The sequence below is a fragment of the Peromyscus leucopus genome, chromosome 11, assembly GCF_004664715.2.
Source record: "Peromyscus leucopus breed LL Stock chromosome 11, UCI_PerLeu_2.1, whole genome shotgun sequence".
Classification (NCBI taxonomy): Eukaryota; Metazoa; Chordata; class Mammalia; order Rodentia; family Cricetidae; genus Peromyscus; species Peromyscus leucopus.
The window spans coordinates 1,397,609-1,422,499 of record NC_051072.1 but is presented as its reverse complement, the minus strand read 5'-3'; the positions used below and the strand labels follow the sequence as shown (position 1 = coordinate 1,422,499).

Below are 24,891 nucleotides of genomic sequence, written 5' to 3'. Positions count from 1 at the left end.
CGTGTGAGGATTCTGCCAATGTTATACAAAGCTGGTAGTATCCTGGGGTAAAAATGGCAAAGAATATCCATACTTTATTATATGCTTGTCCTTCAGTAGACACATTCACCTGGAAGGAATAGCCTATTACACATGGGGACCATAGGCCCCAGGCTATGGCAGTACTGTACTGAGCTGTGAGCAGCAGTAACAATGTTTGTTCATCTGAACCTCAGAAACTATTGGAGAAGTACTAGATAATAAACATTGTTCAGCTCCATTATTGACCCAAACACACTGTTTCATATATTTACTGCAGTTCACACCTCCCATATACAGTGCTAGCAAATGAAAAGTAATTCTGCCAGGTGATAACCTTTCTTGGTTCCAAGAAATCAGGAGGCATAGACCTGAGGATTCAAACAACAGAAAGTTGAAGTCTTTGTAGTGAGTTCATGACCAGATACCAGTAAATAAACACATAAACTGGTTGATTCTTGCATAATGCAAATGCGTGGCCATGCTGAGTCAGAAGTGAACTAGGCAGTGTCAGGTGGTGACCCAATACTGAGTGGTTAGCTTGAGGAGCTGAGCAATCTGTAGATACTTTGTTATAGAACAGCATTGTCTTTTCCTGGGTGTGTGACAACTAGGCTATCAGTCTCGATCAGAGTTCACACATAAATGTGTGTGTGTGTGTGTGTGTGTGTGTGTGTGTGTGTGTGTGTGTGTTTCATGTAGGGTACATATATGTGTGCATGTTTATGTAGAAGCTATTTGTGTGTTTGTGTACATGTGTGCATCAATATGCATGTAGATGCCATAGATCAGACTCCAGTGTCCTCCCTCGAGAGGTATCTACTTAATTTTTGAGATGCCAATTAGCCTGAAACTTGGTAGTTAAGCTAGGCTTGCTGGCCAGTAAAACCCAGAGATCCATGTGACTTTACCTCCCAGTGCTGGGATTCTATTCTAAGCACACATCTTCCTTTCTGGCTTTTTAAAGTAGGTTTTGGGGATCCAACTCAGATCAACATGCTTGTATGGCAAGCAGTTTTACAGAGTGAACTATCTCCCAGCATAAGGAGTGTGTGTGTGTGTGTGTGTGTGTGTGTGTGTGTGTGTGTGTCTGTGTGTCTGTCTGTCTGTCTGTCTGAAGGCTGTGGTAGAGCACTTTTTTAATATCATGTTTAAGACCTCAGGTTCCATTGCAGTACTTTAGAAAAAAAAATGTGTATAAGTTTCACCACTTGATACTTTGACATGTATATAAACTGAACACTGTGAAATTACACCGTCAGGCTAATAAATATGTCTTTTGCCTTAATATTGTAATGTTCTTTTCTTTTGGGGTTAAATGGTGAGGACATGTGATCCTTAGCTTCTTGAGAAATGGCAAATAGCCAATTGTTAACTACTGTTGTAGGTCTTCAACTAACTGTAACTGTAGACTGAGCCCTTAACCTGAAGGAGTCTGCGAGTTGAGTTGCTGAGAGATTTGCAACAAATCTCTGAAGAATGGGACAAATTCACATTAAATATAACTCTTCCGATGTTAGCTAAGGCACCTCATCTCAAGGAGGAAATCAGTATGAAATGCAGTTTTTATAGAAAAGAAATGGACAACATGGCTTGGCAAAATATTTTAGCCATATTTTCAAGCATATGTTGAGTTAGCTTTATCCCTTACCTGTGTGGGCTAAAGGACAGTTGGCAATGTTGTAACCATTATGTAACAAAACACCTAAAAGAAGCAAGAGAAGAAAGGATTCAAATCTGCGGGAGGCTTGAGCTACAGTGCAATGTATTTGGGAAGCCTGGCGGCAGCCGGGAAGCAGAGAGAGACTTTGGTCTGGAGCTGAAGCTTGTCTGTCACCTGTAAGTCCCACCTGTAGAACCTGATGTCGCCAGCCAGGTCTCACATCCAAAGGATATCGCAGCTTTCCAAAACCGTGCACCAGCTGGAGACCAGCTCTTCTGACACATGAGTTTGTGGATGATATCCACTTTGAGAAGGCACGCTATCGGCTGCAGTTTCTCATCAGAGTGAAGAGATGCCTGTCCATTTCCTGCCACACACGACTAGATGTTCACACCCTGCCTACAGGCCTTTCCCGTTTCTGTGGGAGTTTTAACATGCAAGATAACATTTCTGGACTAGAGGGAGTACTCTTGGCCCTGGTGCCCTCCTCTTCCCCATCATCAGTGTCATGACTATGGCTATTGTACAGTAGGTGCTTTGTAGAAAGCAATAATTGAGCCCAATGCTTTATGTGATGCATCCTTTGGGGCACAGGGATGTTCAGGAAATCCCTTTTCTAGAAGCCTATCCTCTACTGCACCACTCTCCTGTTGCCATCTACGGTGATGTGGCCTGAAATCAATGGCCCTTAATCACTGGTCGATTACATCTTAGACTCCTTGCATAGGTCCACCTGGAGTTGGCATTAGGTCTTTGCCATACTGCATCCCTTCTGAATCCCGGTCTCTGGAGCTGCGCTGGGAATATCCACTTCAAGAATAGCTGAGTGTTCATTCTGATATTATAAACCTTGGGAACCAGCCTGCTACACTTAAAGGTCTGCTCTTACCACAACTTCCTTTCCAAACTCCTGTCCCCTAACGACATTAGCTTTTTGCCTTTTTGATATGTCTCAGGGAAAACATAAGAGAGGTGAGGAGAAATCAATGGATAATATATCTACCTGAGCTCTTCAAACAAATGGCAGAATTTTAATTATGTGGTTCTCTGCTATTATCCAGGATTAACAACAACAAAAGTATGAGATGTTTGAAGCTGAACTTAGAGGAATGCCATCTATGGCAGAAATAGGAAACCCTGACAATTCCTTCATTCAGTAAATCTCACCTGGCACCTGATTATGTGCTAGCTCCTCACCTGATGTCAAGGGAAGCTGACACCATGTAATAATGCAGATGTTTGTTCTGTGGTTTAATCCCACAAACTGCTTGCATTGAATCAAGAATTACCTTGCATGGGTCTCAAGATTACAGGTCAGAAGCAGCTTGGAGTAAAGATGAGAGGTACCAGCTCCTAGAGGTGCTCCTGAAGGAGAGTAGAAGAATGGTCTGCTCAGGAGAAAATGCAGAATAGACAGTACCTGCCACTGGAGAAGGGGTCTGGTGTTTGGGAAGTTGAGTTAAGGCTATCTATCCACTGGAACTGTAGGTAGGAAGAAAAGAGATGATGCTCAATTAGGGGAATAGCTCCCACTGAGTGTTTCATCCTAGAAGTCAAATTCTTGCTATCTGGTACTGAGACATATTAAGTCCAAAGAGAAGACCCTTAGTTCTCTTTTGTAACCCGAGCTCTTGTTGTGCATGGCAGGTATCACTGTGAGGTACAATTTCTTTGAACCTGCGTGGAAAGTTCTAGGCTAGTAATAGAGACTTCAGCTTGTCTTATCGCTATAAGAATGGATATAACCATGCTTGAGGAGCGATCACAGACTCAGGCTTCCAAACAGCCTGGTCCATCATGCATTATTTTATAATAGGCATAATGAAGCAACTCAGAAGAATGACAAAACAATTTTCCTATTCCGTTGAGGAAAGAGTCATCATTATTCTTTTAAATTAATGTTTCATAGGTGCAAAAGCGCTTAGCCCAGATTTTCTTAACTGTCTTAATCGATAACTAATGGGAGCAGACAGAGTGTAAATCTTACCACTGGGTGTGAGGGGATAATTTAGACGCTGTGTTGCCTGGTCCATGTCAGACAAGAGCTGCCAACTGGGTGGTTGTTTTGTAATTTAGATACAATAAATCCAAGGCAAGTAATTTCCTTTTAGAAACCTGAATTGCTTCCTTAACAGAATGGCTAGAGTTAGATTTAAGCTGTGAGGTTAGATGAGAGTTTCGGAAAGGATACCCATGGGACTCTATTAATTGCACTCTGGTTTTAAATGTAATATGGTTTTTATTCACAGGAAACTCCAGTGGTAAATTTCCTGTGAGCACCAGCTTATGATTCAGCCTACTGAAAGGGCCATTGAAGTTTTTGTTTTGCAAGGCAATCAAAGTTGCTATAAAAGAAATATCATTTCCCTCTGCTTATGTGGAGTGAGTACTAATGGAGTTAGGAAGCTGGCTAGGTTGGATGTTTCAATGCAGGCCAAGCAGTAGCGAGGGAGGAATGATGGCTGATTCTCAGTGTTCTCTATAAACTCCCTTAGTGACCTCAACACTGTGAAATGGGCATGGGCTGAGAGGCAGAGGTTACCTGATTATGATGTTAGGACTAGTTGCCCGGTCCAGGCAGTTGGTTTCTGTTGCACCTAATGAACTCTGTGCCCTTACTTGGTACCCACTGTGTGCTAGGCACTGTTCTTCAAGTCAGCAAGGATACAATCAACAAGATAGCCTGTGTGGTGTGACATCTGGGTTTGTAGACTATTGAATATCATTTTTTGAAATTAAAGAATGTTGCTTGTAATATGTGACTGAAATGTCTCAGTTGGTGATCATATTTTTTTTAGGGAAAAAATGAGTTGAATCTGATAAAAGAGTTAATTAAAATCTGGTTTTTAGGCATGTACTGGCCTGCAAGACCTATCTTTTTGCCCTGAATTCCCCTTTGGTATATAAATGTAATGCTGACTCCAAGTGCCAAGAGCGATTTAATTCATTTGCTCAGATTTCAAGTTAAGAGAAAGAACTTTGGTAATGTATTAGTTGTCTGCCACATTGGGATAGCAGCTAGCTAAATTGATGAACTTTATATAATGATCTGTTGCTATAGCAACAGGTTGCCCAGTGAGTGGGAGAAGGTATTTCATCATTACTGCACTGGTAATGCTTGGATGGTAGCAGATGCAGATACAAAGGCTTTCTATATCTTTGCAGTAACTGGGTCGATGAGACAAACAGAAAAAAAAAATGCCTCTGGATTACAGTGGTACAGAAGCAGACCGAGCCTAGTGTACAATGAGAAATAAAGTCACTTAGCTTCCTGGGTGAGTGGTCCTGGAGTCCACAGTGAATCTCTGACCGTTACAGGGGACCATTGTCCAAGATGCCACATGCCTTTCAAAAGCTTTACTTCTGTTCTGTATTCAGTGCATGGAAACTTGAATAGAAAACATACTCTTAAAATATGACAGACTTTAGAGATGTGATAAAGAACAGAGCACAAATAATAGATTTAGCACTTTGTGATAATCCCTCCATCTTTATCTGTCTTCCTGGAGAAATTTACCTTTATTTGTTGGCAGGATTATTGTCCTTTACTTACAATGTGAAGTCATGCATCTGTGTCTTGAAGATCTCCATCTTCTAAAATCATTATTACATTTCAGACAAAACATGTTTATCCTATATATTGAAAGTATATTTGGCTGCTCTTCTTAAAATCTTAAATTTTCTGCGTCATCTTTCATTGGTGCATAGATGTATCAAGATTGGCCACTTTTCAAATAAAGTACAACGGCTTTCATGTATGAATCATGTTTAAGCTGCAGTGAGTTGAATATTATATGATCATGCCCAAATATCAAATAACAAGTATTGTTTCCACACAGTGAAAACAAATGCTGTTTCTTTTCCTTACCTTTCTCCCCTTCAGCCTTCATCCCCTTGCTTTCTTCCTGCAAAACATTTTTTATATTACTTTTGAAATGCTTGCAAATTCTAGAAACCCTGCTCAAAGAATTTCAATCTAGGGCTGGGGAGATGGTTTAGCCAGAGAAGAGTCCTCACTGCAAAAGGATGAAGATCTATGTTCAAATCCCCAGAAACCAATGAAAAGCTGGTGTCACACATGCCTTTAACCCCAGTGGGGTGACTGAAACAGGCAAGGTGTTCAAGCTTGGTGGCTGCCAGCCTAGCTCCAGATTCACTGAGAAACCTGTCCTTGACTCAAGAATACAAGGAGAGAGGGATAGAGCCTGTCCCTTAATATCCTCCTCTACATGTGTGCCCATGAGCTTGTGGATCTACACACACACACACACACACACACACACACACCCTCCTCTCTCCCTCCCTCTCTCTCTCCCCTCTCTCCTCTCTCTCTCTCTCTCTCTCCTCTCTCTCTCTCTCTCTCTCTCTCTCTCTCTCATACACATACCACTACCCCCCTCACACACAAAAATCTTATAAACAGAGATGTTTTCCTCAGGTTCTTCATAGTTCACTTGTGAATGCTCACTTAGTACTGATTTCTCCACAAAGCCCAGCAGAGATATTAACACAAAGGTTTGAACAATAGCATCTTCTATGGGAATTATTATATTTTAATCCAAACACATTATCAAAATTATACCTGTTCTGTACTGTAGCAGGAATCTTAACAGTTCTTATTAATAAAATCAAACCTGAGCCAGGTATTGGGGTTAAAGCTGGAAGATCAGAGAAATAGAACAAGCCACAGCCACCTCACCTCGCCAGTTCATCAGCTGGTCCTGTTTCCTTCGACTGGAGGCCTCTGAGTCCTCATCCAGAATGGATCTCAGCTGAACTGCTGCTCAAAAGCCTGAATGCTTAACCAGGCCAAATGCTTAACCAGCCAAATGCTTCTAGTTTCTGGTCTCCACGCTTTCTACCTTTCTGCTTTCTACTCCCACTCCCTGGAATTAAAGGCTTGCTTTCTGGGATTAAAGGCGTGAGTCACCATGCTTGGCTGTATCCTTGAACAGATAGATTTCTGCCTCTGGAATGCTAAGATTAAAGTCGTGTGCTACCACTGCCTATCCTAAGAATCTAGTGGCTTTTCTGTTCTCTGACCCCAGATAAGTTTATTAGGGTACACAATACCACCACACTGTACCACCCTCTATAACTTCTCTATGCCATAGGGGTGTGTGTGTGTATGTGTGTTTACATGTGTGTCTATATATGTGTCAATATATTCATAGTCTTGTATTATGTATATATACACATTCATATATGTGGTAACATGAAAATAATAAGAACCCCTCTCTTATGGCCTCTGTCTCTCTGTCTCTCTGTCTCTCTGTCTCTCTGTCTCTGTCTCTCTCTGTCTCTCTCTCTCTCTCTCTCTCTCTCTCTTGCTTTCTCTCTCTGTCTGTGTGTGTGTGTGTGTGTGTGTGTGTGTGTGCCTCTTGTTCCTGTAAGGACACCGGTCCCATCAGATGAGGACCTACACTGACCACTTTTATCTCAAATACATTTTAAAACACTGTATCTCCAAACACAGTCACATCCTGGGGTACAGAGAACCTAAACTTCAATCTCTTCATTTTGAGTGGCTGCAGCCGAGTTCATAGCAGCTCCTGTCTTATTAAATGGCATACTTGCTCACCAGAGAGAGATGGTTACAACTGATTGCATCTAAATTGACTAACGCTAAGTGAGAAATAGAATCTTGAAGAAACCACTGATGATAAGTAAAGATCTGCTATTTCCCCCCAAAGGCAGAAATACAATTAAATCTCAGTCATTAATGATAAAATTTTGTACATGACACCTTATGTATCAGAGGAAATGGTTACATAAAGGCCGTGTATTATTGTAAACTTTAGTGCTCATGCAAACCTTTATTTAAGTCTTGAATTTTTAAAAAATGAAACAGAAGTGGTTCTTTCTGGTTTGGGGGTTTTGTTGTTCTCTGCTTCCTTTTTTGAAGTGGTTTTGATGAAGTGCTTGCTTCATTTGCTCATGGGTTAGTCAGACATGCCCCGGGGTTAGTATCTTGGGGGGGTCTGCTATTCCTGCAGTGAAATCCAGAAGACAAGCCCAGGCCCAGAAAGCAGAGCTTCAGCTCCATCTTGAGAAGTCACCGCTTTCCAAAGTTCTGCCCTCTCTCTCAGCTGGCATCCAGTGACCCATCAGCCATGCTGCTGCTGACAACGGACAGTCAGGGAGACACTCTGCCATTCTGCCTGTACTTTCAGAGCGAAAATATTTTGGACAAGTCCAGGCCAAGCACTTGGTCTGTGTAAAAAGCTTCCGAACACTGACTTGGTAGTCTGTCCTTTGAACTTCTGGAGCCTGGCTGGGCCTTGGTTTCCTCAACTGCAAAATTGAAAATGTTGTTGTAGGTCCTGCCAGTCTTCGTGTCATGTCACTGGAGAGTCTCATTTAGACAATGGTTTCCACTTAGAGATGGCTAAAGACCAAATCATCATTCATATTCTCCAAGGAAAAAAAATTGGCATAATTTTCTAGAGGGAAATTTTACCTCCATATTCTATAGTTTTATCTTTGTACATGTAAACCTTTTAGCTTCATGTTGGAATAACACATCATGTGTCCTAGTTAGAGTTACTGCTGCTGTGATGGAACATCATGACCAAAAACAACTTGGGAAGGAATGGGTTTATTTGGCTTACACTTTCATGTTATAGTCCATCATCAAAGGATGTCGGAATAGGAACTCAAAGAGGGCAGGAACCTGGAGGCAGGAGCTGATGTAGAGTTATGGAGGGGTGATGCTTCCTGGCTTGCTCATCATGGCTTACTCAGCCTGCTCTTGTCTAGAACCCAGCACCACCAGTCCAAGGATCGTACCACCCACAATGGACTGAATCCTCCCCCAATCAGTCACTCATTAAGAAAAGTGCCCTATAGCTGGATCTTATTAAAACATTTTCTTAATTGAGGTTCCCTTTTTTCACATGACTCTAGTTTTTGTAAATTTGGCATTAAACTATGCAGTACTTCATGTTTTGTTTTCTTCTTGATTTCCATCTGTATCAGCATGTTGTGTCAGCCTTTACAACTGGTTAGGATCGGAACTATAACATACGTGTCGTATTGAGGCAGTGGCCATCCTGCCTTGTCAATGTCATTCCAAAACTGTGCTAGAAAGCCACATTCCAAGAAAGAGCAGTGGAAGCTTCCCTTCTAGGAGAATAGAAAACTCTAGGCAATGAAGAAGAGGTAGAACCTTCTCTTAGGTCATGGCTGTTTTGTGTCAGTCTGTCTGGTTCTGCAATGACCTCACAATGATTTCATCCACTCTCAGGGTCATCAGCTACCTGGCTATGATCCTTCATTCACAGGAGTCAGAGTCCAGGCTCTGGGTTCATGGCTGCACTCTATTGAATTTTCCCTCTATTACCTTCTGCAGTGCTGTAGGTATGGGTAGAAACTGGTTGTGTCGTCTGCACACTGCTACTTCACCTCCCTGGGATCACTGTAATTGAAGTACCGGGCAATTGGGACAGTCCAGTGTGTTAGCTGTCATGTTATGACAAACGCCTAACAAGACATAACTGAAGAGAGGAACTGTTCCAAGAACACAGTCCATCCTGGCAAGAAAGGTGGAGGTGGGGGGGTCACTGGACTGGGGAGTAGACTGTAGAGAATGCTGTTTCCCCCCCATACCCCGCCTTGTTCAGTCTGAGACCACGACACATGAGAGAGTGCTACACACATTCAAGGTGGGTCCTCCACTTCCAGTTGAATACCTCTAAAAATGTCCTCATAGACACCCTCGGAGATTTATGTCCTTGGTTATTCTAAATCTAGTCAAGGTAACCATGAAAATCAATCATCACATTCGGAGATGATCAAGCATTTATAGAGAAAGAACCTTTTGTTGAAATGAAATAATACAGCAATATTTAATATGTGATTCACAAAATCAAAGCTTTGTGTTGAGGGGTTAGAACTGTCACTTATTTGGAGTTTGGGGTGGTAGGTACCTGGCTTTCTACAGACACTCCAAGACATCATCACGTGTATCCCTGAGCTGTCTGTTACCTTGAGTCTCAGCAACTCAAATGGCTATAATTAATCAAAATGAATATATAGTGAATATATATTTATATGGATTTCAAAAGTTTTATAAGACAATAATTTCATGTTCACATACTAAAAATATCACATAAATAATATATATTGTACCAAATAAAATACAGAACTAAAATCAATATTTGAACCATTTTAAACCTAAGGCTGCCTGAAAATATTTTTAATTCCTTCAGTGGATTGTAGTCTGTCTCCAGTGGATGGTAAGGGTCTGGATAACCTATGGATTCCCACTTCCTCACATGAATGAGGCTTGGTGGAGTCCAGCACTGTTGCTTCTGCAGGTCTCTTACGTTCATCTCTCCCTTCTTATGAAATACTTTGGTCTGGTAGCTTGATAATCAAACTCTGCTCCTAGAATACACTTTCATCTTATCCCAATTTATCTTCCTAGTAAAAACCCTCAACCTTGTTTTCAGTTACTCTTTCCACAGCTCACCCGGTAACCTATTTGTCCTAAGACATGAACCTATTTCCCTGTGGTGGAGGTTGGGAAAATAAGGCTTGGAGTTTAAGAGACCATTTCTCACATCTAGAATTCTTTGTAGAAATTTTGAAATATTTCTTTTCCTGGTAGTTAAGTTGAAATTAAACTTGGGACAGTTCTTATGATACTACAAACTTTACCTTTTTAAACCATTTCATTTTTCTTTTGTTTTTCCCTTCATTCATTTTCCTAATGTCTCAGATTGTTAAGAAGAAAATTACTCTTTGTTGTTACAGCAATTCCCCTTAGCTGTTCATTTTCTATACACCCTAAGATTTATGCCTGGTCTTCATTGATCATTACCCAAAGCCAATGTTGGGGATTGTTTCTACACTATATTGATCTCTGCCAAGGAGAATTCCACTGTTGTCACTAACAAGCATATCAAGGAAGCCATTCTGTTTCTGGAGGAGTGGTCGAGGACACATCAGAGTATAACCTATATATCTTCAGGCTGTCATCCTATTCCCTTGCTCTTAGAAATGCTCATCTCATATATAATCATTTAAATGTGTTTACCTACCTGCCTTGTTTTTTAAACATAAGAATGGATATGCCACCATGTCTGCCTGAATATGCCTCCAGTGTTGTGAATTGTTCCCTCTATCAATATAATTTGATGTTTTATGTCTTCTGACTAATTTTGTCTTGAATTCTTTATCAGGTGTCACTCAGATACTTCTATTTATTTTTTCCTTCAACCTTATTGGTATATTCACTTATAGCCTTTGCTGTTGAATCTGCATGTATCTTTGCCAGTGAAGTGTGCTTCTTGTAGACTAGTTCTTCTTAAACTAATTCTGCTCATGATTCCATTTCACTTGATAAATTTTCAAGTGACTTGAGGTATATATACCTGACAAATAAATATGCAAATTTAACATGCACTGACAATAAAGCCTAAAGAAAATGTTGTAAAAACAAATTCTATATTTATAAATATACCTATACCTTTTTATTTATTAAATAAAACACCAAACTTGCAGGATAATGAATGTGTTTATTTTATCTTGTATAAACAATTAAAACTTGGTTGATATTTGGTATTTTGAATTAAAACTTTTAACATTTTCCAAAGTGAATTACTAATTTGCTTTCATAACCGTCGATGCTAAGAATGCTGTTTTGCGTAAATACATAGTACAAAATGGCAGACATATGTCTACATCTGGGCATTTCAGAAATGGTTGGAAATTCTGTTCAAGTCCAAAGCCAAAATTTAATAGTTTTTCATAGAACTCATCAGCAAACTTAAATAGCAGTTTTTAAAACCAAACATTTCAATACAATACAATACAAAGTAAACTGATTTGATAATTTTGTGTTAAGGAATGATGGTAGAAGCTATTAAAACTCTTTGTTTTCTATAATTAGACCACCATGTTTCTATAAGACAGAAAGTTTTGTATGTCCAGTAAAAACACTAGAATTCATAACATAGAGTAGTCTCAAATCCTAGCGAAGGTATTTCATGCAGCATCTGTTTTTTTATAGCATGCGGGCATAGATAATTTAAAGTGCTCATGCTGTGTGGTCAGAATCAAAGCAGCAATCAGATTCTACAGTGTGACATGGAAGTACTGCCAGAGATGCCTCTGATTCACTGCATGTTTGATGATTCTTTATAAACAGAAATAGAGACCATTTACTAAGAAAGAATAGGTGTCGAGTGGAGAGCTGGGAAAAGGATACTCCCCCAAAGACAACGTGTTTGATTTTGGTGTGTGTGTGTGTGTGTGTGTGTGTGTGTGTGTGTGTGTGTATGTTGTGTGTGTCTGTGTCTGTGTGTGTGTGTCTGTGTGTGTGTGTCTGTGTGTGTGCGCGTGCGCGCTGTGTGTGTGTGTGGTGTGTGTGTGGTGTGTGTGTGTGTGTGCTATATTGTGAAATATAGAGCAGAGAATGAACTGCAGGCAACAAACAGTTGGATGGCATTTTTTATCCAATCAGCTAGGCTGTGTGTTTTAATTAAGAAGCTAAGATCATTTATATTCCGGGTTATTACTGAAAGAATGTTGACTGATTCTTTTTTATTTCATTGTTTCTTTCCTCTGGTTGATTCAAATATATATTGTTTTGCTGCTTCTCCATTCATATGAGTAGTTTTCCTATTTTGCTGATTTGGCTGTGATTTATTTATTTTTATTATTATTCTTACAAAATGTATTTCTTCCTGTGTCCCAAGATTAAGACTTTCTTCCTCCTCTGAGTTCTTTTAAGTTTCTTCTGTGGGGCCAGGTTGACCATGAATTGCTTCAGTTTGTGCTTCTCTTGACATGTCGTTATTCTTTATCAGTTTCAGATGACAGCACAGTTGGAGGTGATAATCCTAGTTGGTTGTTCTTCACTTTCTTTCAGAACCTGGACTTTATTCTTCCAAACTTTTCTTGTGCTTAGGGCTGCTGCTAAGAGGTCTGATGCTATCCTGATGGTTAGTCCTCATAAATTTAGGGGCTTTTTCTTGCAGCTTTAATATCTTTTTTTTTTTTTTTGTTTTGTGGTCTTTCAATTTTAACTATGATGTGTCATGTAGACCTAACCACATTTATTTTTGGTTCAAAGTTTTATTTATATAATATCTATGTATATTTATTTATTATATATACTATGTTAAAAATACTATATATAGTTACATTTCCATGTGCTTGAAAGATTTATGCATTAAGAACTCCCAGTGTTCTTCAAAGTTGTGGTTGTGTTAGTCTGTGGAGTGGACAGTTAGTTTAAAAAGGTTTTTAATGCCAGCTACTGTATCATGATTGAACAGAGGACAGAAAATAGCATGAATGATATACAGTATGTTAGGTCATAAGATCCAGAAATAAGTCAAAGGAAATAGTGTTTTCCAGATACAGCAGGGCATTGCCCTCAGGAATGCACGGCAATTGAGACAGTACACCCAAGGCCTGTGAAAGCTCAAGTCAAACGAAATCCTGGCATGGAGGTTGTACAGGGGAGAGGTGGCAGGAAATCCCACCACTAGCTGAAGGGCTATTGGTATTCAGCAGCTGTTGGGAGAGAGAAAGAGTCAGTTTTCTTTAATGATGTGAACCCTCATAGATACTCCATACCCCACTGCCAAGAGGAGTTGGGCAACACACATTATATTCAATGTGTTTAAAAATAAAAGAAGAACACTCAAATTTGGGTAGGTAAGTACACGAGAATGAAGAGGGTGGATCTGGGAGGAGTTAGGGAAGGAGATGTGAATATGATCAAACACTGTATGAAATGCCCAATGAATTAATAAAAACATGATTTAATGAGAAAATAAAATTAGTAATTCAGTGAAAAAAAGGACAAGGTTAGTGCGGGGGGGAGGGGGGGACGACACAAATAAGAGATTGGGATGTGAAGGGACTGAGAGGAATGTCATGAAGTAAGAAAAGAACAAGGGGTAAAAATGACTACATAATAAAGAGAAATGTCAAAACAAAATTGCATAAACATCAGGATGAGGGCCAAGCATGCAAGTTGTCTAAAGATAAAATAAGGTCAATATAATGCTGTACAGGAAATGGAGAAAAGTGGATGCATAAGAGGCAAAAATAAAGTTCCAAGTAAGGTCAGTACGAGGAACTGGCGTGGCTTCTCACCTGTTGTGCTGTCGTCTTCAAGGTCACTTTCAGAGAGTAAGACCCTGACAGGGAGTGGGTGAGCACGCAAAGCAGGGGAATGAAGCTTTTGTTGTGTGGCTCAGGATCACCCTATAATAATCCTGACACCCTGGGAATGATAATTCCGCAGGGGACTCATCATGTCACTGGATGCCCATAGATAAGGAGGGACAGCAGAACCCTGGGTCATAGATCAACATTTAAATTTTTGTTTACTATTTTTCAGTCAAATGCTAACATCCCATTGGCTGGAGCACTGGGTGTGAAAAAAACAGGTGCTGAATAATTTTCATCATCGTTAGCTTATTGGAATCAAATTATTTATCTATTTATTATTTTTTAATTTAATTTTTTTTTTTTTTGGTTTTTTGAGACAGGGTTTCTCTGTGTAGTTTTGGTGCCTGTCCTGGATCTCGCTCTGTAGACCAGGCTGGCCTCGAACTCACAGAGATCTACCTGGCTCTGCCTCCCGAGTGCTGGGATTAAAGGCGTGCGCCACCACCGCCTGGTGAAATCAAATTATTAAAGCTCTACTAAAACTTGGTTCTTTCTGCAATTTTGTAAGAATTTTAAATACCAGTGAAGTTGACTCCAGAGGTGTTATTAATTTTGGCAGGTATTTCACAGTGTTGATTCATAAACAAAATAAATCATCAATAGAAAGGGGTCATGGATACCTGTTGAATGTGTTCTAGTTTAAACCTCTGTTCTGCAAACCATGCTAGGGTGCCACATTCACAAAGTATTCCCTGTCCCTCTCCTGTCTGACACTCAGCTGCCCTGTCCCTCGCTGCCTCAGAGGTTGGTTAGAAGGTCCTGCTTTACCCAGTGATTTCCTACTCTTTTACCCATACCACTTAACCAAGAGTGGCCAATGGCAGCTTCCCAACCCCTGGTCTGAACTGACATTCTCACTGTTGCTGCGAAATCCCACAGTAGAGTAGAAGACTTTGTTCCTCCCCGGGAAGCCGACAGGTCCACCTGCCAGTTTCTTTTGGAAGTCTCAGAGATTCGTGACTGAGACATCTGGATTCAAGTCAGCCCTTGTTTGTCCCTGAAGCTCCCATCATGCCCTGCCTAGGCCTCCATGCTCTGTTTGCTGATGGTTTCCATGGTCCTGTGCAGGGTGAACCGAAATCACCAAGGCTGGCTAAAATTTTCACAAGCCCATGAACTCTAGTCACGAAGTCAGAAAGAGGTTTTATTATAGAATAAAGGCTTTATCAACATGGTCTTTCATATTTATGTTCATGAGTCAATAATTTTCTGAATGGACACTGTTGCCCATTTTCTAGTGCACACAGACACACTCCTTTCAGTCTTCGATGTATGGTGGATTTTTTTTTTTTTACAAAAACTATGTAACCAGCTAGTTTGAAGTAAAAATGTTGTTGTTACTAACAATTTATATGTGATGATGTAGCCAGTTTTTTGAGAAAATGTTCATTGGATAGATTTCAGGTTTACATTTAAGTAAAGTCAAGCTAATATGTGTGCACATGTGTTTTCTCTTTAAATATAAATAGTCTTTTTATCTAAGGACTTCCATAAAGGTAAAAATTGTATTTTCTGTTCAGTCTTTTTTACTTATTTGTTTGAAGCTCCTTCAAGTGAACACTTTCTGGTGTTATTTCTGCTTTTAAAATAACTTCTTAAGCTGGTTCTGTGTTTATAGAAGAAGAATCAGTATGGTTTGAAACTTGAAATCATATGGGTTTATTCAGTTTTTGCACTTGAGATAACTACATGTATCGTGATAGTCATTAGAAGTGCTTCAAGACGTCTGGATGTTGCAGGCCAGCAACAGTGGCCTTCAAGCTCCCGTTCATCTCCCTGACACAAGGGTTATCCATCCCCACTGAACACCTGATGGGTGAGCTAAATATCAGTTTTTAACCTGTGGGTCACAACCCCATTGGAGGGCGAATGACCCTTTCACAGGGGTCACATACCAGACATCCTGCACATCAGATATTTACATTAGAAATCATAACAGTAGCAGAATTACAGTTAGAAAGTAGCAACAAAAATTATGAGGAACGGTATTAAAGGGCCACGGCTTTAACAAGGTTGAGAACCACGGAGCTAAAAGGAGTCTGCTCTGCATCCCTTACAACCTATCTGCAGAGTCTGCATGATGCAGAGGACCCTCACCATGGGCAATATTAAATGCATGGACCTGTGGCCAAGAAGACTTGGATCAGTTCAGACACGAGTCAAGTTCAAACTCACAGAAATGACCTTATATTCACATCACAAGTCACTTTGTATCTTCTGTGCATGGGCAGCAGTCAGCTCACTGACATGAAGGACCCCAGATTGTCCTGTTGGGATTGTTCTCCCCTGTTATTCTGCAGCTGTTTTGATCAGCTATGAAGTTTTGCATGGCCCTAGTTCCTGGTCTTGCAACTGAAGAGGTGAGCGCTAGATTGGTCATTCTCATGGCTGTCTGCCTGGAGCACCACTGCCTAAACCCTTTGGCCAGAGCAGTCCCTTGAAGAGTCCTCTGCGTTATTGAAAGTTGCTTCATTTCAATGCACGCAACCAGGCAACTTTAACTCGGTTAACTTCATGGGCTGGTGATCATGGCTGTGTGCTATGTGCATACTCTGCTTCTCTGAGGATGACTGTGCTACCTGCATGCTTTATTTCCTTCCCTTCTTGTCTTTGCAGATTATGGCACCATTAAGAAAGTACGGGCCCCCATGAGTCAGGCCTCAGGCAGCTGTTTGCTGGAAGAAATTGAGCTTTTCCCAGAGAGGAGGCGGGAACCCATCAGGAGCCTGCAGATCCTCCACAGCCAGAGTGTCCTGTTCGTGGGGCTTCAGGAGCATGTGGCCAAGATCCCCCTGAAGAGGTGCCCCTTCCACCAAACACGCAGGTAAGGAATCCCCAGGGTGAGGGCATCTGTGCCGAGAAGACTTTCCAATCTCCTGCAGTCAGAAGTGTGTAGGAACTTACATCTATATACATCTTACGTTCCAGGATGCAGGGTCTTCATGGATATGAGTTACTATGATGCCACTAACCCTTGGTTGTCATTGGAGGAGCCACGTGGGTAACAAGTATGAGCAGTCATAGGTGTGAAGATAAAATTTTCAGTATATATTAACTCTCAGTGACAATGCTACAGTTTAGTGCCCCCGCATAAGTTAATATTTTATTTGAATACAGACACGTGCACACACACACACACACGGGAGGGGAGAGGGAGGAGACAGAGAGAGAGAATGTGAGATAAAGGAGGCCCGTGCTCTTCTTAGAGCTCACTGAGAAGCAGCACTGATGCTGGTCCCAAGTTTCATCTTCATAGATCATCTACTGCATATTGTCCTGCTCCCTAGCAGCCTTGGCTACAGTTTATTCCTAAGGTTCCATCATCATGTAGGCATTAGAGACAGGAAGGAAATCTTGCAGGTACAGGGAGAGCCAAGTGCCATGAGGACTTCCCCTACCCCCTGCTCTGGCCTCTTATTTTCTAAGGAGTGTCCAGAGTTGACCACAGTGTACTTTGTAGTTTGGAAACCCGTAAGCCCAGGTGCTTAGGAAATGAAAGGGGACTGTGAACTCCTTAAACATGACTAGTACTGTAATGTTTGCAGTCTTGGGAACTAGAAATGAATTCTGGCCTCTGACACAATTCTGCTCTAGAGAGGCTTGGTAGCCTTGTTCATGCACGTTCCCCTAAGCAAGGCATACCTGAGGGCTTAAGTGGAGGCGACATTTTTCACTGTACTGCTTGTAGGATTCTGCCATGCACAGGCCATTCTGTTTCTATACAGGGAGCCTAAGGCAGGAAATTCATAGCATGCCTGTCATCTATAATTTTGACCCTGACTCCCAAAGTACTTTAGCCTTACCGTCTCACCTCACATGTGTGACATTCTATAGAATCAAATGGGATAATATATACATAGTAAAATCACAAGGTCTTGGCATGTTCTTATGTAAAAGGAAGGGTGTTTTTCTTTCTTTTTATGCATAACTATTACAACGTTCCATCCAGGATTATTCTATAAAATGAAATCTGCATGACATTCCTCAGAATCATAAAAGTTAATACTATAGGGCACTCTTATTGAGTAAGTTGACTATAAACGTTATCAGTGGATAGTGACATTTATCAGCAACCCTCTTTTGTACATGTCTGATTTCTAACGTTTACCAATGGCTGTTTGAAACTTCTTCCTGTGTATATTTCTGCAAGTCTAGTCTGAAGCACATGTCACCACTTTCTGGGTGCTGATCATTCTCTGGATAACAGGGACAGCTGGGGGATTGCCCAGAGCAATATCCTAGCCAAGTATGGCTGGAAGGATACCAGTTTGCCAAGTCTCGCTCTGGCAGAGCCAAGTTCTCCTGGGGACTTGTTCAGGTCAAGACAGGATAATAGTCAGAACAGCATGGGCCTGTGTTATGTGAGAAGTTTCTGGCACTGAACAGGAGTGCAGTTGCAAAGCATGACAAAATTCATTGCTCTCACTCTACCTCACTTCAACAAGTCTAGGTCACCTCAGCTCCCTTCAGCTCACTGAACTAAATCATGGGTCATTGTGGCAGTTTGAATATAATTGGACCCCATAATCATGGGGAGTGGCACTATTAGGAGGTGCCACTTTGTTGGAGTGGCTATGGTCTTGTTGGAGGAAGTGTGTCACTGTGGAGGTGTGCTTTGAGGTTTCCTGTGCTCAGGATACTGCCCAGTGTATCAGTTGACTTCCTGTTGCCTGCAAGATGTAGGATGCTCAGCTACATCTGCCTGCATACCACCATGCTACCTGCTATGATGATGATGGACTGACCCTCTGAAACTGTAAGCAAGGCACCCCAATTAAGCATTTCTTTTTTTTTTTGCAAGAGTTGCAATGGTCATTGTTTCTCTTAACAGCAATAAAAACCCTAACTAAGACAATCCTATTACCAAGAGAGGTACGGTACCCACTATCTTTCATACTATGGTCCATCAACCCAGTCTTGAATCCACAGAGGCTGGAGCCACCAGGTGCAGATTCCAGAATCGAGCAGTTATTGCTTCCTTCGAGGAGAATAAGGCCACATGTGTATCTTCATTAGCCCCCGCAGGAGAGGAGACGCTCATGTTTCTCTCATAGCTGAATCTCCCCTCTGTTTATTTTTCCCTTGCTCAGAGTGAAACAGCAAGAGAGCACAGCTCCATTGTGAGCAGAGACACTGGGCTTCTGTGTGCTGCAGTCGGTCGGCTTGTGTTTGGCCCTTAGTGTTCCATCTGAAAAGGAAATTCTAAAGACTGCAAACCAAGCATCCCTCTGTATGTCTTCTAATGTGCTGCTTCTCTAAGTGTCCTCTGCATGTGGAAGGATGGGAGAGCCTCCCCAGTTAACACTCACAAGAAGACTCTATTTCATAAACACTACCTGCTTGGATGTTTAGAATGAATTATAGGAAAAAGAGAATGTTTTTAGACAATTTTCATTGTCTAGAAATGGACTTAATGAAGCCCAGTGATTAGGAATAGACTAATAACAGGGTTGCGTGATAATTTTGTTGTCAAATATCATTCTGTAGTAAAATATCAATAATTTGGTTTTAGCGTTAGGAAATCAGTTTTATAAGTGAAATTTTACAATATTTAAAAAGAGAAAGTGAGCTTATGTAAATAATGTGTCTCAAATGTAAATATGACACTTTTTTTTAGCATGGTCCTAAATTTTAGCTTTTTATTTATCTATTTATTAAGATCATATATTGACAAAGACATCATAACAAAATGTCTTATGAATTTTAAAATGTCCCATAGCCTTATAAATTTAAGCATTAAAAAAATTTTCTTAAAAGTATCCAATTTATTTAAACTTTCTGTAAAACTCTAAAATATTTTTTGAAGAAGTTTAAGATTTCTCAACTGTGTTTTTTGGTAGTATCCAACTAAAATACCTTTTTATTTCAAGAATGAAGACATAGAGCACAATCATAATTTGTAGAAGGCAAAACCAAGTTTCAACAGTGTAAACAATTCAGTGTCTCTAAAATCAACCAAGTAGATCACTCTTATGTTACAAAAACTGTCTGCAAGCAAAATAAGTCTCTGTATCTGAATGCATGGAGTTGCAGCTTTAATACCTCATTAAACCAGCATTGTTTTAAATCTTCTTTCATAAACCTAGTTTTCAGGACAGGACAGGAATTATCATGTGAAAATCCATCATAATCCAAAATCTTGGATTATGTTGTTGCCTTGGTAGGCCCATTCCATGTGGTCACCTTTTATCAAGATGGTGATAGAGTCACATGACCTCCCTCTTCTCCAAACCTAGTCAAAATGACTTTTGCCCACATGGCTGCACTTAGTTTTGTTAAGATGGTGGCAAACCACTTGTTTCCCATAACAGTTCCAATTTAGGGTTACAAGTTTTTTATTTTGTTTTGTTTTTATTTAAACTGTTTGGCCTAATGGCTCAGGCTTCTTGCTATCTAGTTCTTGTATCTTAAATTAACCCATTTCTATTCATCTATAAGTTGCCACATGTTCCGCGGCTTTACCTGTTGTCTTTATATGTTGCTCCCTGGATGGCGGGCTGGCGTCTCTCTCCCAGCCTTCCTTTTCCCACAATTCTCTTTTCCGCTTGTCCCACCTATACTTCCAGCCTGGCTACTGGCCAATCACCATTTTATTTACCAATCAATCATCCACAGCACTTCCCCTTTTCTTTTTTTTCCAAAAAAAAAAAAGATTTTAACTTTAACATAGTACAATTACATATAACAAAACCATGATCAAGCAAGAATTATAGTTATAATATCTAGTCTATTTGTATTTGGCAAAAATAAGGAAGATATCTTATCTATCATATATTTGCCCCAACTTTACAGAGGAACTTTGGATGACTGTCCAGGCTGCCAGCTGTCTCTGTCTACTCTCACAAGACTCCCAAAAGTTGCTTGTGTCCTTCTCCCATTTCTCAAGTAATATTATATCCTTCTGAGGTCTTTGATATAGTTGAAGACTTGCTAGTTATAATTTCCTTAGTTATGATAAAAGATAAGTTAGATATGAAACCTTAGAGTAAATATGACATTTTTGAGGAGGAAAAGTATATCACAAAATCTTTATATTTTTCTTTTATTGATTAACTGCTTTCCAAAGACAATTCATACAATTTTAGTAGTTTTTACATTTCTATTACATTTTCTTTGATTATTAAGCCAACTCTGAAAGTAGAGTACCAGTCCATTCTCATTGTTTAGATAAAGGTGTGAAAGTCTAGATGTCAGTGCCCTGCTTAAAGTCACATATCTCCTTCTGTGACACACTGAGATCAGGGCCAGCCTGTATGCACCCCAAATCTATGCTAATGATTTATTGGCAAAACTGATGGTTTGCTCTTGGTACAGAGCAGTCCTCACAGATAGAGTCGGATCTCATGTGGAGCTGCTGGAGTCAGGACAGACTGTATAGGACCAGGAACATGGAACTTGCTAAGCATGATATCTGCCTATCAGCTTCCTCATTTTGTGCTTGCCATATGGCAGATGGAACCAGCATGGAACTTTCCTCAAGCACCCCAAGCTGAGTATCTGCTGCAGTTTTTCTCAGGGTGATCCTACACCCTTGGGGGAGGCTGTCAACACTGTCCATGACTCCTCTTCATTGTAGCTCAAAAAACAGCATGGTAGCATAGGCATTTCTCTAGAAGTTATTTTACAAAAAAAAAAAAATACCTTAAAGTTATTGTTTAGTCAAATTTTATTACAAACATGAGTAAATATATTCGTTTTAATGTTAGCATGCTTGGATGCTGCCATTCAATAATTAGCATAGATAATCATACAGATGGTGGAGCCAAACCCAGAGCCTTGGAGTTGGTGTCATCTCTTTAAATATCCTTTTTTTATACAATGATTGAGCACATATATTTATATGTTTCATGTCATGAGTTGATATTTGCTGGATTTTGATGTACCTGGAAATCTAACATCCCAGCTGTACGTCAATGTTTGACAGTACCTCATGAGTGCCACCTCCTGGGCACTTTGCTCTTGGTGTACACTGCCAGTGTCAGTATGTGACCTCTGAAGAAAGAGCACGGGATGGAACTGACAGAAAAGCCAATAACTGAATCCCTGCCTGACTTACATTCCAGTGCAAAATCGGAACCTGGCACTGAGAGAGTTGATAAGCTTGGGCATTGGACTTGGAAAGTTCCCATTTCACCATGCCAGGAAGCAGAGATGACCACAAGAGTCAGGCTTTCAGAGCCATATCTAGAAGTCAGCCTTTCATCCCCTCCTTCCTCTGAAGTCTTGCACATCCTAAGATAGCTACAGCTCTTGAAGTCTCTGCAAAAGAAAGCTTGGAAGGGAGGGCTCAGTGGAAGGACTCATACTGTTAAAGGCATTTTAGAAAGTGTGTACTGACTAGACCTGCAGCTCAGTAAACTTTCTTTGCAATAGGAAGGAAAATACTCCAAGTATACAATTTCTATAGCAAGGAATGAGCTTCACCCTGCCCAACCAAGGTTATTGGCTGAGCAAAGCTTGACAGTGAACAGACAGGTAAAATATATGAGCTGCCTTAGGATTCAGACAGTTTATGACTTATATAACCAATCAAGACCAGAAAAGAACATCAGCACTTAGATGCAGTATTCTACAGAAAAACACCAAAGCATAAAGGGCCGGGGCCAATGCTACATACAGGACAACCAAGGTGCCTGCTGATCCAGAGGGTTCTCTGAGAAGCTGAGCCATTGAAGAACCTGCAGCTGTTGCTTAAGTGAAGCAAGACAGGAAGCCAGTACCTCTGCAGAGCCCCAGAGGGGTGAGCAGAGTGATGGGGCCCAACTTCATGAGATCAGCCCTAGAATTCACAGAGCAGGGAGGCAGGAAGGGGATGACTATATAGCAACTCCTGGAAACCCACTGTATCCTAGGATCTAACTATTGAGACATTCTGTTGAAGCTTAAGAAGGTATGTCGCCGCTGAGCCATACCTGATGGTTTGGATGGGCTTATGAATGGTCATCAGCGTACTGGAGTGAAAAACATCCCTGTGTGTGTTGTGTTTAAGTAAAACTCAGCGGGATACATGTGGCCTATAGACTTTCATTCACTAAATCCTGAGTTAAAATGGTATGTCTTTTGATTGGATGTATTTCTATTACATATATGTGAATACAAGTTATTAAACTTACTAAATAAATTATCAAGTTGCAAATACAAAACCTAATATTTTCTGAACCTCATAGAATTTCTTTACTTTGGAAACTCTCATGTATTGTTTATTTTTTATTTGACACTCTTTGCACTTTGCAAGATAAGATTAGCCCACCAGGCCATAGAGCTTGCATTCTGTGTATGAGGAATCCATCTGAATCAAAGACAGTGTGTGTAAGCAGCAATGCTTACATTCCTAGAGCATGAACTAAACACAACATAGTTTCTGTCTTGCTGCAGAAGCTTGAGCCCTAAGGCCTGGCTGGTCTCTGGCTCCAGGTTCCTTGGGCCTCCAGCACTATATGCACCTTAAAAGAATGCATAGTACATATTTGATGAATTAACACATGGGTACTGCTTCTGCCTTCTCTGCTCTCTTTTCATAACCTAGTGGGCAGGGGGAGTGGTTTAACATTTTGTGAAAATATGGAAAGGCACGGTGATACAAATAGCAAGAAGAGTAGAGGCCCATGATGCTTCAGTACCTCCATTGTATGACTTAACTAGGGAGAAAAGCAAAGCTGCCCCAGGAACAAACATAGCCTACATAAGAAATGGGAAATGGACACTTCTAGAATTGAATTTGATAGAACTAGAAAGAAAGGTAGAATCATTAAGAAAAAGTCTTGGGCTTCACCGGGCAGAGCTTGTATCTTGTCACTATTAATTCGGTTAGTATGTAATAGTGTCATTAAGCTAAAGGAATTAATACCTCATTAAGAATATTTGTATGGAAATTAAGTACTGTAGTACATTCATTGCTTTTAAAGGGCAATGTTTCAAAGGTAAACTTAATAGGTTGTCACCATTATTAATTAAATGTTCTCTGAAGACACTCTGTGCACAATGGGAAAGTATAACTCGTGCTGGGAAACCAGTATCTTCCATGGTCCCAGGGATGCACCTTCAGTTAACAGGTTGCATATCATTCAAGCATCCAGGAGGAACTTTTGATGAACATTCACTTTTCAAAGCAAATATTCTCCTTCTACAATTAATTTATCGATTTCCAAATCTCAGTGTCCTGAAGTTTTAACTACAGTGGCATTCTTTCACTTAGCCTGTGGAGTCTGTGGATTTCTTTCATCAGTTCATTCACAAAGCATTTATAGCATTTAATACATTCCAAACACGAAACCAATCCCTAAGTATATGATGACAGATGATACATCCCTGACCCTGCCTGTGTAGGGCTCAGAGTCTAATGAGAAATTCTGCCATAAATAAAATTATCTGAATATCTAATGTAGAACTGAGTCAAAGGTGGTTGGGGTTGTATTACATTTTATTCCAAAATGGATTTATCATTAAAACCGATCCTAGACCATGCTAGGAATTAATCCCCTCACCTGATTTCCAATTATTTTTAAGTCATGTCTGAATTATAACTGGTTTTCTAATTCTCAGCTTCTAGAACTAAGCAACAAGACATGACAGACACCTTCAATGGATTTTTCACTCAGTGGGTTACTTTGAAGTCATTAAATGGTGACTGTGACAACTTCTCTATGCCTGCAATGATTATAACTGTCTAAATAAAGAGCAGGGAGAGAAATCATATGTACCCACATGCTTGTATCATCCTACAAAGCTGTCTGTAGAAGGAATTCCATGTGGGTTCAGGCTGTAACAAAACATCTTTTAGCATTATTGTAATATTCCATGAACCTTGCCAAGTAAAGAGGAAGTTCTCAAAATGTGTTGGAAAACAGAACAAAAACTTCTATGACCTTGACTAGTGCTAATAATTGTATATTACCTTATTATGCATTGTGTGATTATTAGAAAAAGGCTTGACATAGGCAGGATATGTATGAAGTATGCACTATTTGATAGGCTTCCCACTAAAGGTAATGTAGTGTGATACACTCAAAATCCCTAGG

General features: G+C 40.3%; 1 protein-coding gene across 1 annotated transcript in view; it reads left to right on the top strand.

The window, feature by feature from the left end:
* Positions 1 to 24,891, top strand: part of Sema5a (semaphorin 5A) — a 466,375-nt gene that overhangs the window by 358,698 nt on the left and 82,786 nt on the right. Inside the window, 1 exon segment of the mRNA XM_037209370.1 lies at positions 16,490 to 16,697. Coding sequence (XP_037065265.1) covers positions 16,490 to 16,697 — 208 coding nt within the window.